The sequence below is a fragment of the Hibiscus syriacus genome, unplaced genomic scaffold (assembly GCF_006381635.1).
Source record: "Hibiscus syriacus cultivar Baekdansim isolate YM2019G1 unplaced genomic scaffold, ASM638163v2 tig00110863_pilon, whole genome shotgun sequence".
Taxonomy (NCBI): Eukaryota; Viridiplantae; Streptophyta; class Magnoliopsida; order Malvales; family Malvaceae; genus Hibiscus; species Hibiscus syriacus.
Genome location: NW_024062892.1, coordinates 465,750 through 479,249, shown reverse-complemented (window position 1 = coordinate 479,249; position 13,500 = coordinate 465,750). Strand labels below are relative to the sequence as shown.

Sequence of the window (13,500 nt, the reverse complement as noted above, 5' to 3'; positions counted from 1 at the left end):
ATTTTCTAAAACTTGGATTGATTTTGATGTTTTTGGATTGTTTGTTTTAGATTGTTAAATGCTTGAATTTGTTATGGTTTGGATGATTAGATTTTGAACTTAATATATATATATATTTGATTTGGTTGAATTTTCTTATTTTTGCATCATTAGATATATATGACCAATTATGCCATTTCACATTTGTTTTTTAATATTGATTATGAAACTAATGACTAATCTCTCTTTTGATTGTGATCTTAGCAGCTTAAGCTATATTTACTTATAATCAATTGGCTATGCTTTTCAAAACCCTATTTAAAAACGTTTTAAAATCCTTTTGATTTAACAAAAAGGGGGAGAAATATTAAGTGTTAAAATGGAGAAGTGTTATAGTAAGGGTGAGTAATTTTTCAAAATTGATTTCAAATTTTTAGAAAATCTTAAAATAACACAAATGTTTTGTTATATCAAAAAGGGGGAGATTGTTGAAAACATTTTTGATGTTTCGATATAACAAATTAAGTTTAAATGAATTTTAAGATTTTACAATTGATTTTCTAAGTATATTCGATTTAATTAATCGAATATCAAATTATTACTCCAAGTCTTTCAAGATCAATTTCAAACCTTACTAAAAGTGTAAAATTATGTTTTATACTTAATATATTTTTGAAACAATTTTCACAAAGTATTTTGAACCAAAATCAAGCCTAAAATAAATTTTTCAAAGTGATGCACCAATCCATGCATCGATGCACCATGAAATAAATTGAACATCGAATGCATTTCATGCATCGATGCACACACATGCATCGATGCACTAAGGATTTTATGAAAACATCGAATGCATTTGATGCATCGATACACCAGCCATGCATAGATGCACTCTGGCTATTTTGAAACATCGAATGCACTTAATGCATCGATGCACTCTTAGTGCACCAATGCACTAAGGGTCCAACTAGGTCTGTAAATGAACTGAACGTTCAGTGAACCGTACGACGGGAAGTTCGTTTATGTGTGTTTATTTATTAAATGAACGAACATGAACAAGATTTTGTGTTCGTTTAATTAAATGAACGAACATAAACATAGGTCTCGTTCGTTCATTTACGTTCGTGAACGTTCAGTTATGTTCGTTCAGTTATGTTCGTTTATGTTTGTTCGGTTATGTTCATTCATTTATGTTTAAGCCAATTTTCTTAAATCAATTTGGGTGACTAATTTGTAAGTATCTTAAAAATATTAATTAATCTGATATTCTGATGACCAACTCCATAATTAACCCAATTTTATTTTGAAAATCCAACAATATTAACATGGTTTAGTTCTTTTTGAACGATCCATAAGCTGCATACCCAGCATCGTCAACATCCACTGCGCCGGAACCCTATTTGACTACGCCACCAACTGGTTATCCGATGAGCAAAGAGGAGTCCCAGAAACCGGTTGCTTTCGAAACCAAGTCCAAAGGTGATGGATTCCGGAAGGGATGTTAAGTATTAAGCACTGTTTCTTCTACTCAAATAATCTTCTTTTCTTTCATATATAATGGAGTATTCGAATTTACAAGTAAATAGTGATCATCCAGCAACTCAAGTCAGCTTACTTTGAACTCAAGAATCCAATAATCTAGCTCTTAATTTTTTTTTTGAGTTCGAGCCTTTTCGAGTTCGAGTCGAGTTTCAATATTATATTTCGAGTTCGAGTCGAGCTTGATAATTTTAAGCTCGCGAGTTTTCGAGTCGAGTCAAGCTGCCTTTGAAAGTTTTCGAGCTCGACTCGGCTCGTTTACACCCTAGGTAGGGTCTCCAATGTTTATGTTCGTTTATGTTTGTGTTCATTTATGTTCGTGTTCGTTTATGTTTGTGTTCGTTTATGTTCGTTTATTTATTAAATGAACGAACATGAACAAGTTATATTCCTTAATAAACGAACATGAACAAAAAACATTTTGTTCGTTTATGTTCGTGTTCGTTTATGTTCGTTTATGTTCGTTTATTTATTAAATGAACGAACATGAACATACCTCCGTTCGTGTGCGTTCGGTTTGTTTACAGGCCTAGGTCCAACGGTCAAAATATTTGAATTTTACACTGATGCACCATGGGTATGCATCGATGCACTGACGCTCCCAACTGCTTTAATTAATTATTTTCACAGTTAAACGGCTCTATTGACTCCACTAAGCATCCCCAACGTTTAGAATCATTTGAAGGTGTATTTAAACAAGCTTAGAAGCCATTGATCAAAAACAAGAAACAACAATCAACAAGAATCAAGAGAGAATCAAAGAGAAAGCATCAAACCTTAAGTTTGAGCATTTCAAGCCTATTTTTCATTCAATATTCATTTTGCTTTCAAGAACACTACTTGTACTCAATTGTATTCATTTTTTAGTGTTCTTTTCTTTGTTCTAGAATTGTGCAAACATCTTATCTTGTGAGGATTTTCTTGTAAGTTTGCATATTTGTATTATTCTCTTTGGGAGAGAGTGTTCTCAAGAATTTGGGGTATAATTCTTGAGGGATTTGTAAGGTTACTCTTTTTCCTCAAAAGAAAGACAAATTAGTGAATTTGTGGAAAATCCTTAGTGTGGATAGCTAAGGTAGTGAACATAGACTTTGGTTGAGAAAGTCGAACCACTCTAAATCGTTGTGCAAATCTTTTCAATTTTCTGCAAAGCTTCCACAGAAATTTTTATTTGCCAATTCACCCCCTCTTGGCCGATTCCGTCGATCGATTAACTCAACAGTAAATCAAGATGAACCGACAATTTAAGGATTATATTTTGAATGTAAATGTAATACTCATATCCCGTATACCTTTCCGTACACGAGATACAGAGATCATATTACTTTATAAAAATGTTTGTCATTTGAAAACCCGTAAAAATTTGTTTTAAAATGATCAACTATAAAATATATTATTTCTGAAAGCAACTTACTAAACCTATCACATAATTACATTCCAAAAATATTTACCATAATTTAATTTACATGCCAACTAAGTTCTTAAATTAAATAAGATTGTCATAATATTACTGACGAGTCAACCTTTAATTGATGAAAGCTGCTGATACTGCTACACTCCTTATGAACTAGTCCTTGCCTCTACCTACGCGTGAAATAAACATACATTAATTAATTACTTAATGATATATAATATTGTAACGTAACCTTTGAATATACATAAATATGTCACATTTGTTTATTTTGTACTAAATCGTATATTCTTTAATTATCTCATACTCCTCCTCATTTAACCATATTTCATTCACAATTTTCTTAATTATTTTTCGTATGCCTAGCATACCTATCTTCCTTTACATTTTTCCTTTCCATTTATCTCTTTAGTCATTATTCTTTATTTTCATTGATAGCCTCCATTCATCAATATAATGCATCTATATGCATTTCAATTATGTCATCTTTACATGCCTTTTATACATTATTATACCTTTCAATTATGGCATCAATTTCATGCTTGTGTTATTTTGTTTACCTTTTTCCTTTATAACATCCATTCATACCATTATGCATTTTTGTACAATATATATACATATCATCACAATACATTAAAATTTATCCATTCTCTTACTCAACGGTGTTTAACGTTCGTCTAACTGACATAATTGACACCTTTCTACCAATGCACAGTTAGATAATTATTCTTTTACTCAACTGTACTTAACCGTTCATCTAACTGGCATAATTGACATCTTTCTACCAACTGCACAACTAGGCCATTTTCTTTTACTTAACCATTCATCTAACTGGCATAATTGACATCATTCTGCCAATTACACAGCTAGGCCATTTTTTTTTTACTCAACGGTACTTAACCGTTCATCTAACTTGCATAATTGACACCTTTTTGCCAATTGCACAGCTAGGCCATTTTCATTTACTCAACGATACTTAATCTTTCATCTAACTGACATAATTGACACTTTTTTGTCATATGCACAGTTAGGCCTCAAAGGCACTTAGCCTTTCATCTAACTGGCATAAATGACACCTTTATATCATATGCACAGTTAAGCCTCAAAGACATTTAGTTTTTCATCTAACTGGCATAAATGACACCTTTCTGTCATATAAACAGTTAGGCCTCAAAGACACTTAGTCTTTCATCTAACTGGCATAAATGACACATTTCTGTCATATGCTCAGTTAGGCCTCTTAATCTTTTATTTTAGAACAGTCTCTACTATAATATTTATTCATCATATCAATTAACATTTTCTATCATTCTACATTATATGGTTTATTCACATACTGCCAGTGCACTAATAGCTCAATTTTATTATAATTTACATGGATTACTCATCCAATACAATTACAATAATTCACATTCTATGTTGCCTAGTATCGATACCTTTACCATGGTATTGATACTACCCTACTAATGTATCGATATCCCCTACCGATATCGATACCAAAAATAGATTCGATGTTTCTTGGTATCGATACCCTTTATTATGGCATCGATACTACCTAATCGGTATCGATACTGATTGAATCAATATCGATACTACTCATCTAATATATCAAATTTTAGCCTATAGTATCTGAACTGTTCTTAGCAGTACTGATACCCTTGCCCAGAATTTCCAGTTTTCAACTCGATTATTACATAAATAGGGCCAAATTTTGTTATTTTTACACCATACAATACTATCAAACTATTCTTTAACTATTCATACTAACCTTTCTTCATTTTAATACTTAAAACATCCAATACCTCTCAAGATCATTGGATTCTAAGAATCACACCAATATTTCTAACTTGTTTTTAAACTCATCCAATGCTTCTAATCTCTTATTTACTACTTTGACAAGTCAATTCTATCAATAAACACTCATATTCCAACATATCATTTAAAAACTCATTTTCTTAAATCTCCAATATTTCATTCATTTCATAGTTTTAATCTCATTTAACTTTTCCTTAAGCTTACATATCACCTAAGGTTACAATAACAACCCAAAATCGAAAGGAAAAACTGATTAATTGAAGTTTACCTTGTGGAGCTATGGAAGAGAGAAAATCAGGAGAAGAAGATGAAGAGAAATAGGTGTTTTCACTTTCATCTTTTTTCTTAAATCCCTAATTTAATTGGTTTTTTAAATTCATTTCACCTAAAAGACCAAAATACCCTTTCAATAAACTATCTCTTACAAATTGGTCTTACTTAAGTCATTTTTTAGTTTTTACCAATTACTCAATTTAATCCTCCAAACTTTAATTCCTTTCAAATTAGTTACTACCTACTATTTGGGGTATTACTGTAAATCTTCTGCCCCTTTTATATACCCCTTCATATGCCCACCAATGAATCAATGCCACGTATATTAACGAGTTTTATTAAACTTAACAGAAGTTTGCCTTCAGTTTGCTGTTTTCAACCTTTTTTCTTTTACCGTGCGCTACTCACCTCCGTTACCCTTCTCTAACGAATGATCTCCATTGGTGAGTTGATATTTTGATGCCTCTATCGGTTGTATCAGAATTTTTAAGGAAGGTCCGGCGTAGGTAATGATGTGGTGGTTCTCTAGCGCCATGGTGATTTTGTTCGCATTGTTAGAGGCAGAGTGATGATCCCTTATCGTCTTCCTCTGTTTTGCTTAGGCGGAGCGATGATCCCTTATCGTCTTCCTCTGTTTTGCTTTCTTCCTGTTTGCTTGTTGGGTTTTAGCCATTATCACCGTTACCTTTCTTCATTGTTTCGTTGTGCAAATCTCAAACCTTTAAATTTGCAACGCCAATGCTATCAGAAGGAAGGAATTTGGACTCAAAGTATAATTCACTAATAGATATTATTCGCCGGAAGAGGGTGAAGGAGGAGGTGATTACCAACAGCCAAAAAAAAAGAGAGGCTAAAGAGTATATAAACAAACTGACGACAAACCTCCGTTAAATTGAGTAAATTTCATTAATACAAGTGGCATTGAATCATTGGTAGAGCATAAAGTGGGGCATATAAAAGGAGCACAAATTAAAATGGACATAAATATAAAAAAATAACTTTGTAATTGTTGGATCTCTCGACATATATAATAATAAACGAGCAAATATTTTACTTTCGCTCAGGCTATAGATCGATTTGATATATATATATTAACTTTTTTAGTAAACTTTTGGTTTGCATTGGTTTTCAAAAGTGTTTGAAGTTAAAAACAAGAAAGACTGATGAATTTTATAAACATTATACAATAACCATTTAATGTCTGATGAAATATATAACTTCCAAGCCCAAATGTGTCCATGCAATGCCTTAAAAATCTAAGGCCGGCTAAAGTAGAGTTCACTCGTAAGGATAAAATAGACCTGGAAAACATATTAAATTTTGCAGTTAAAGTAGAGTCCACTGGTGAAGATGAAGTTGACCTGCAAAACATATCAAAATTGAAATATAATAGTAATGAATCTTTTGTCCTGAATCATTAACTATAGGCAACGATTAAAAATCAAAGATCAATGAAATCAAATAAAAATTATCTGACTCTATTCCCATATATAATGGGGTGAGAGGGAGGTAGGATAGTAAGCTGTCCCAATACCAGGTTGAGAGCAGCTTCCGTAGAAGACCTCCGATAGTCAAAATTATGAATTATCCACCGTGGGACTCGATCCCACGACCATAAGATTAAGAACCTTGCGCTCTACCAACTGTGCTAGACAGGCAATTCATTAGTGAAATCAAATGTCATACCTAAAATAAAAATGTAATTATAATAAACCCTTTCTCGTTCTTTTCAAATTTGAGCCCTTGAATGGAACTAATTATCATTGTTGTTCACAAAAGAAAATATGATGATATTCTTTAAGGAACTAGAAATTAACTATATACTATTAGGTGGCGTTTGGTTCGTTAGAATCTTTACGAGAGAATTGGAATCTGTGAAGAAATTGGATTCTGGAGGAATTGGGATCTGAAGGAATTAGAATCTGAATCTGAAACCTGTTTGGTTGGCAATAAATTGAATTGGAATCCAATTCCATATTTTGTTTAGTTCGCAGACATGTTAGATGAATTTGATTTCAGTAATGTAAAATGATAGAATTGTCCTTCTTGTTTTTTTTTTTTTTTGCTTAATTTTAGTTTGTTTTATAACTCACATGTAGCAATATATTATAAAAACTTTGAAAATATTAAATTTTCATTTTATTGACTGATTATTCATTTCAATAAATTATAAAAATCATACTAATAAACATAATAAGTTAAAATCATCCTAATTAGGGATGGTCATGGGTCGGGTTTTTGGTCCACCCGACCCGACCTGAGAACAAGGGAACCTCCACCCGAGATCCGACTAAAATAAAGTTTCACCCGACCCGAATATATGAATTAGAAATCCGACCCGAAATAATAAAAAAATATTTTTATTCAATAAAAACAATGACTTAATTGAAAAATTATATATACAGGGGTATTATTATAATTATTCCTAAATATATAAGGTAACATTATATATTTTTTCGGGTCAGGTTGGGTGTTTTTCACCCTAAACCCGAACCCGACCCGAATATCACACTTAAAAAAACTTGACCTGAATATCAAACTTAAAAAAACCCGACCCGACCCGAACTCGAATTTTTTTTTTTAAAAAATCCTACCCGATCCCAATTTTTTTAAAAAAAAATCCGACCCGAATACTAAAAAATTGATGAGGGTAGTATGATCAAATTTTATATTCTCTCCTCTAAAGGATTTCAATTCTATCATGTTATAGATGAAATTTACTTTCCCTCCCTTGATGGAATTAGATTCCAATTTCTCCTTTAAAAACTTGAACCAAACATAAAAAAATAATAAAATTAGATTTCAATTCCTCTTTATTTTAAAAAATTTCAGCAAACCAAACATCACCTCTATAATAATTTCTCTGTGTTTTTAAAAGGATAAAATTTCATGATTAAAACTGAGAATAAAAAACCTTTCAAAATATAATACTTAATATTAATATCCTAATTTTGTGGGCTCGTACAACAGCTTTCACTTAACAGTAAGAAATTTGCTGTATTCTTTATTTTTATATACGGATCCATCCAATATGGACACCTTTGTCACCGAAATGAATTCGCATGTACCAGAAAAACCTTTTAAAAAAATATATATACTAAATAAAATCCAAATCAGTTCCTGCACGTGCAAAACAACCCCCCCCCCCCTTGAATGCGTCGTCTTCGCTGTCCGTGAAAGCCTTTGGCTTTCGCCCTCCTTCCACTTTACTCATTTTTCCACCTTCCCTTCCTTGCTTCTTCTTTCTCTCGCAGTTGCAAGTTGCAAGTTGCAAGTTGCAACTTTAAGAACATCAAAGAAAGAAGCTCGGAAGGGAAAGGGATACCGCTATCTCGAAAAATGGACGGCTTGGGTCACGCTCCTCGCATCTGCAACTAATCTATGGCCGTTCAATCTCCTTTTCTCTCTTCACTAGCTTGGTAATCCATTCATCTTCCCTTTTTTTAATCTATATTTATCTTTAGATTAAGTTTTCGAGGTTCATTTATTGTTTGTTTAAGATGAACTATGTTTTGGTATAATATATCCTGATTAACGAGTTTCGGGATTTGAGTAGTTTTGTTTCTTAAACTGTGTTTGAATCGAGGGACTTTATTTTCATTGGGGAAAAAAAGAGAATAGCTTCTCTCTGGAGAAAAATAATTTTGATTTCATATCATTAATTTAGTGATGCGATTAGCCGACTACTGATTAGCTATGCAAACCTTTTCAGAAAATGTTTTTCCTTCTATTTTTCTTATTTTCAAATGTATAATGATGTAGAAGACGACGGTGAATGTTTATGGAGAAAACATATTAATGTTCTTTTCATATATAAGAACTGGTAATGGAATCTTATACTCATGTTCTTGTAGGATAATTTTAAGATTGACTTAATGAATCCTATCATTGTACTGAGTTTTTTTTTTCACTAATGTGGCGCGATATTCCTTCTAAATACGGATATATGAATTTGGAGGGAAATCCTAACAAATTAAGCAGATCTTTCAGGATATATGTGAGCAGAACGAATTTCTCATTTACTTTATTGAATTGGAAGTTATATAATCTTTTCTTTTCTTTTCAGATTTAGAGCTGTTATTGGCCCATAATGGAGGCTTGTTACTGTATTGACTCTCAGTGGCCACCCGATGAGCTTCTGGTTAAATATCAGTATATATCTGATGTCTTAATCGCCCTGGCTTATTTCTCAATTCCTCTGGAACTTATCTATTTTGTTAAAAAATCTGCATTCTTCCCGTATCGATGGGTGCTTATGCAATTTGGTGCTTTCATCATTCTTTGTGGAGCAACCCACTTTATAAACTTGTGGACATTCACCATGCACACAAAAGCTGTTGCTGTGGTGATGACCATTGCAAAGGTTTCTTGTGCTCTTGTATCATGTGTAACTGCTTTGATGCTTGTACACATTATTCCCGATTTGTTGAGTGTTAAAACTCGTGAATTATTTCTGAGGAACAAGGCGGAACAGCTTGACAGGGAGATGGGCCTTATTCTCACTCAAGAAGAAACTGGAAGGCATGTAAGGATGCTAACTCATGAAATTAGGAGCACACTCGACAGGCATACGATATTGAAGACCACCCTTGTTGAATTAGGTAGGACCTTGGGCCTGGAGGAATGTGCATTGTGGATGCCATCAAGGACCAGTATGGATCTGCAACTTTCCCATACTCTAAACTACCAAATACAAGTTGGATCTACAGTTCAAATAAATCTTCCAGTTGTCAACGAAGTATTCAATAATGCTAGAGCAGTGCGTATACCCTATACCTGCCCTTTAGCTAGGATCAGACCTTTAGTGGGAAGATATTTGCCCCCAGAGGTTGTTGCTGTCCGGGTTCCACTTTTACATCTCTCAAACTTCCAAATTAATGACTGGCCTGATCTCTCAACCAAAAACTATGCTATCATGGTCCTTATTCTCCCCACTGATAGTGCCAGAAAATGGCGAGATCATGAATTGGAACTTGTTGAAGTTGTGGCAGACCAGGTAATCTTTATGTGCTTTATTTTGTTGGCTGCTTTTATGATATGCTCACATTCGGTTTTGATTATGTACTTAGTTGTAAATTTATGAATTTACTTTTAAAAAGCTCTAATGATTGAATTTTGTCTTCTCCTAGTTAGACAATGTTATTTACTTATTATGATTCACGAGCCTTTGATTCTTATGATGACTCCAGCGCTGAACTTATGGTAGTATTTGTACAGGTTGCTGTTGCTCTCTCTCATGCCGCTATTCTGGAGGAGTCTATGAGGGCCCGTGATCAGCTCATGGAACAAAATGTTGATTTAGACTTGGCTCGCCGAGAGGCTGAGAGGGCAATTCATGCACGGAATGATTTCCTTGCTGTAATGAACCATGAAATGCGAACGCCAATGCATGCAATCATTGCATTGTGTTCCCTTCTTCTCGAGACTGAGCTAACTCCAGAGCAAAGAGTTATGATCGAGACAATGCTAAAGAGTAGCAACCTTTTGGCAACACTAATCAATGATGTTCTGGATCTTTCAAGACTTGAAGATAATAACCTAAAATTAGAATTTGGAATGTTTGATCTTCATGGAATCTTCAAAGAGGTAGTTAATTGGATATTATATATATATTATATATATATATATATATATATATATATATCATGGAATAAATGGGAAAAAATTGCCTTTGCAGTTCAACTTAGGTATTAATGTTGATATTTTTGCATTTTAGGTCTTTAATCTGATAAAGCCTATCACATCTGTAAAGAAGCTATCTATGACTATGATTCTGGCACCTGATTTGCCAATGTTGGCTGTTGGTGATGAGAAACGTCTTGTGCAAACTATTTTAAATGTCGTGGGTAATGCTGTGAAGTTCACAAAGGAGGGTTATGTTTCAATTATAGCTTCTGTTGCAAAACCAGAGTCTTTAAGAGACTGGCGGCCTCCAGAATTTTACCCGGTTTCAATCGAAGGCCATTTCTATTTACGAGTGCAGGTTCTTAATTACTTCATTTAACTTTATTTTCAGTTCAGTTTACTTCTGTTTAGATTTTTGACCATATGATCTTAAAGGCACCGAATATTAATTTAAAGATGACTAAGTTTTTTTTTGTTTTGTTTTTCAGGCATCTAATGCTTTAAATTTCCTTTCGAATCATGTCATTTAGGATATACATTGAAGTTATCTCCTGGCTTTTGTTTATGAATTACCATCCATGTGATCTCATTGTGCATATTGTCTGGAGCTTTACTAGCTTCCAACATGATGCTCTTGTTGATCCTATCATCTATTCTTGCAGGTTAAGGATTCTGGTTGTGGTGTTCTCCCACAAGATATACCAAATCACTTTACCCAATTTGCACATCCTCGAAGTGGATCTGTTAGCGGTTGTGCTGGACTTGGACTTGCTATTTGTAGAAGGTAAAATTAGAAATACCGAATTCCTTTGCATAAGAAACATTTGGTTGTTAATCTTATTATAAAGGGACCATCCATTATAGGCATAAAAAATGACGTTGTCAACTTGCTGTAGTCATCACATGAATGACCTTTGTTCTCAAATGTTTGAACCAGGTTTGTAAATTTGATGGGAGGCCACATATGGATCGAGAGTGAGGGCCATGACAAAGGTTGCACTGCAACATTCCTTGTGAAGCTGGGGATCGGCAGCTATCCAAATGATTCGGCTATCCATCAAGCTTCACCGCACGTTAGAGCATACCATGGAAGTGCAGAAATGAGTGGACAAAAACCGGTGTTAAGAGATCATCGCGGTACTGCTAATCCCAATGCACGATACCAAAGAAGTCTTTAGGTGGCAGTGGTAGCTGACTAATGTTTGCAATGAGAAAAGGTTCGACTTACACTATTTTCTGTTTGAGGTGAAGATTGCTGCTTTTAAACTAAAAGAAACTTCTACAACATAGCCTTCACTGTTATTTGTTAAAAGGAGTTATATAGTGGAGTTAGAAGCGGCATTCCTTGCGTTTTATTTTCATTTTTTCCCCACGTTGTCCTTTCACACAATTTGAATTGGCCTTGGCGGGTACGGGTACGTAGGGAAGATCCCTTCAATATTTGAAAGGATACTAACAAACGCAAAAGCTAAACTTATACATTCAAAGTATAAATTAAGTTTTAAACTTTTTTTAACAATAGATCGATATTTCATTAATAAAAGCAAGGAAATAGTGAACCAGCCCATCAAACATCAATAGTTATTTTTGGGCCCCACAAAGTATAAAACCCAACGGCCTTAAAACGTCAAATGACTTGAAGAAAGTACATAGAATAGAAAGCTAAAAAAGAAAAGGTAAAGAGATGCCATAAATTAAGGGCTTGTTTGGTTCGGGGTATGTGGGATTATCGGAAGATATGAATCCTCATTCTTCCATTTGGTTGGCCAATAATCTTATTTCCGGTAATCTTTTATTCCCAACAGTGATTTTTTTGGAGTATATTACCGGGAATGTGATTACCCCTTCCCTTAGGTATTGTTGGATTATCGGCGTTTTGGACTAAATGACCTTAATTTTTTTTCTCAAAAATATCATTCTTCTATCGTTGAATAATAAAAAGTCTACGAAGGTTAAATTACAAATTTATCCTTGAACTATTTTAGATTTACAAAAAAAATCTATAATTAAAATTTTATATGAAGTTCAGGGGTTAAAATAAAATTTTACCCTTTCATTAAATCTATTTATCTTTTCAATTTTGTAAAAAAAATATAAATTTTATGAATTTATTTTTTTTAAAGAAAATATATAAATTAATTATAGTAATATTATAGTAGAATTCAACTTGTTAAAAAAACAAATATATAATAAGGACAAATTAGTAAAATATACATTTCAATAATCTTTTATTCGTTTAACCAAACACTGGAATCTTACATTACTGATAAATCAACCAAACACAAAATACAACATTCTCAGTAATCCTATTCTCCGATAATCTTTTATTTCCACTGGTAATCTTACATTTCGTAAACCAAACGCACCCTAAGAGATGTCCTCTTTCATTTACTTGCCTGTTTAGCCCGATAAAACCAGTCAATAAAAACTCTCCATCAAGCTAATATCTTCATCATCATCAATGTCCATTGGCAGTTAGCACAATTAAAAGATATTATTCATAAATGATACGCTTTTTTTTCAGAAAATTATCTAATAGTCGATTGTTTCTCATCCACAACACTGCAACTCGAACAATGATTTAGGTTTTGGTTTGTGTTGAGACCGAAAGGTCAATAAGTGATGATCATGGAAAGTTGATGGTTGAGTAATTATGGTTTGGGAATAGATTATTATATGTACTCGAAGCTTTAACGGTTTGTTGGATTATCTCAACGATGTAAAAATGATAAAGAAATATATATGGTTTAATATCAATATAACCTAATAGTAAGCGATAAAGATTAAAAATTAATCAAAACATTCTATAAAATATTTTCAATCAAAGGAATATAAAACTTACATTTAGGCAGATAAAACGA

The 13,500-nt window shown here is 33.1% G+C and overlaps 1 protein-coding gene across 1 annotated transcript; it reads left to right on the top strand.

Annotated features, from left to right (window-relative positions):
• Window positions 1-8,222: 8,222 nt before the first annotated feature.
• LOC120143717 (probable ethylene response sensor 1) lies at window positions 8,223-11,900 on the top strand. The gene is made up of 6 exons (XM_039157962.1): window positions 8,223-8,433; window positions 9,081-10,010; window positions 10,232-10,600; window positions 10,731-10,997; window positions 11,302-11,423; window positions 11,577-11,900. Exons 2-6 carry the CDS (start codon window positions 9,105-9,107, stop codon window positions 11,815-11,817), a joined length of 1,905 nt encoding a protein of 634 aa, XP_039013893.1. The 5' UTR covers window positions 8,223-8,433; window positions 9,081-9,104; the 3' UTR covers window positions 11,818-11,900.
• Window positions 11,901-13,500: the final 1,600 nt, after the last annotated feature.

Excerpts from the sequence above, each read along its gene's own strand:
- LOC120143717 (XM_039157962.1), top strand. The coding sequence starts at position 9,105 with ATGGAGGCTTGTTACTGTATTGACTCTCAGTGGCCACCCGATGAGCTT. Across the intron at positions 10,011-10,231 it reads TTGAAGTTGTGGCAGACCAG|GTTGCTGTTGCTCTCTCTCA; the intron begins GTAATCTTTATG and ends GTATTTGTACAG. Across the intron at positions 10,601-10,730 it reads TTCATGGAATCTTCAAAGAG|GTCTTTAATCTGATAAAGCC; the intron begins GTAGTTAATTGG and ends TTTGCATTTTAG.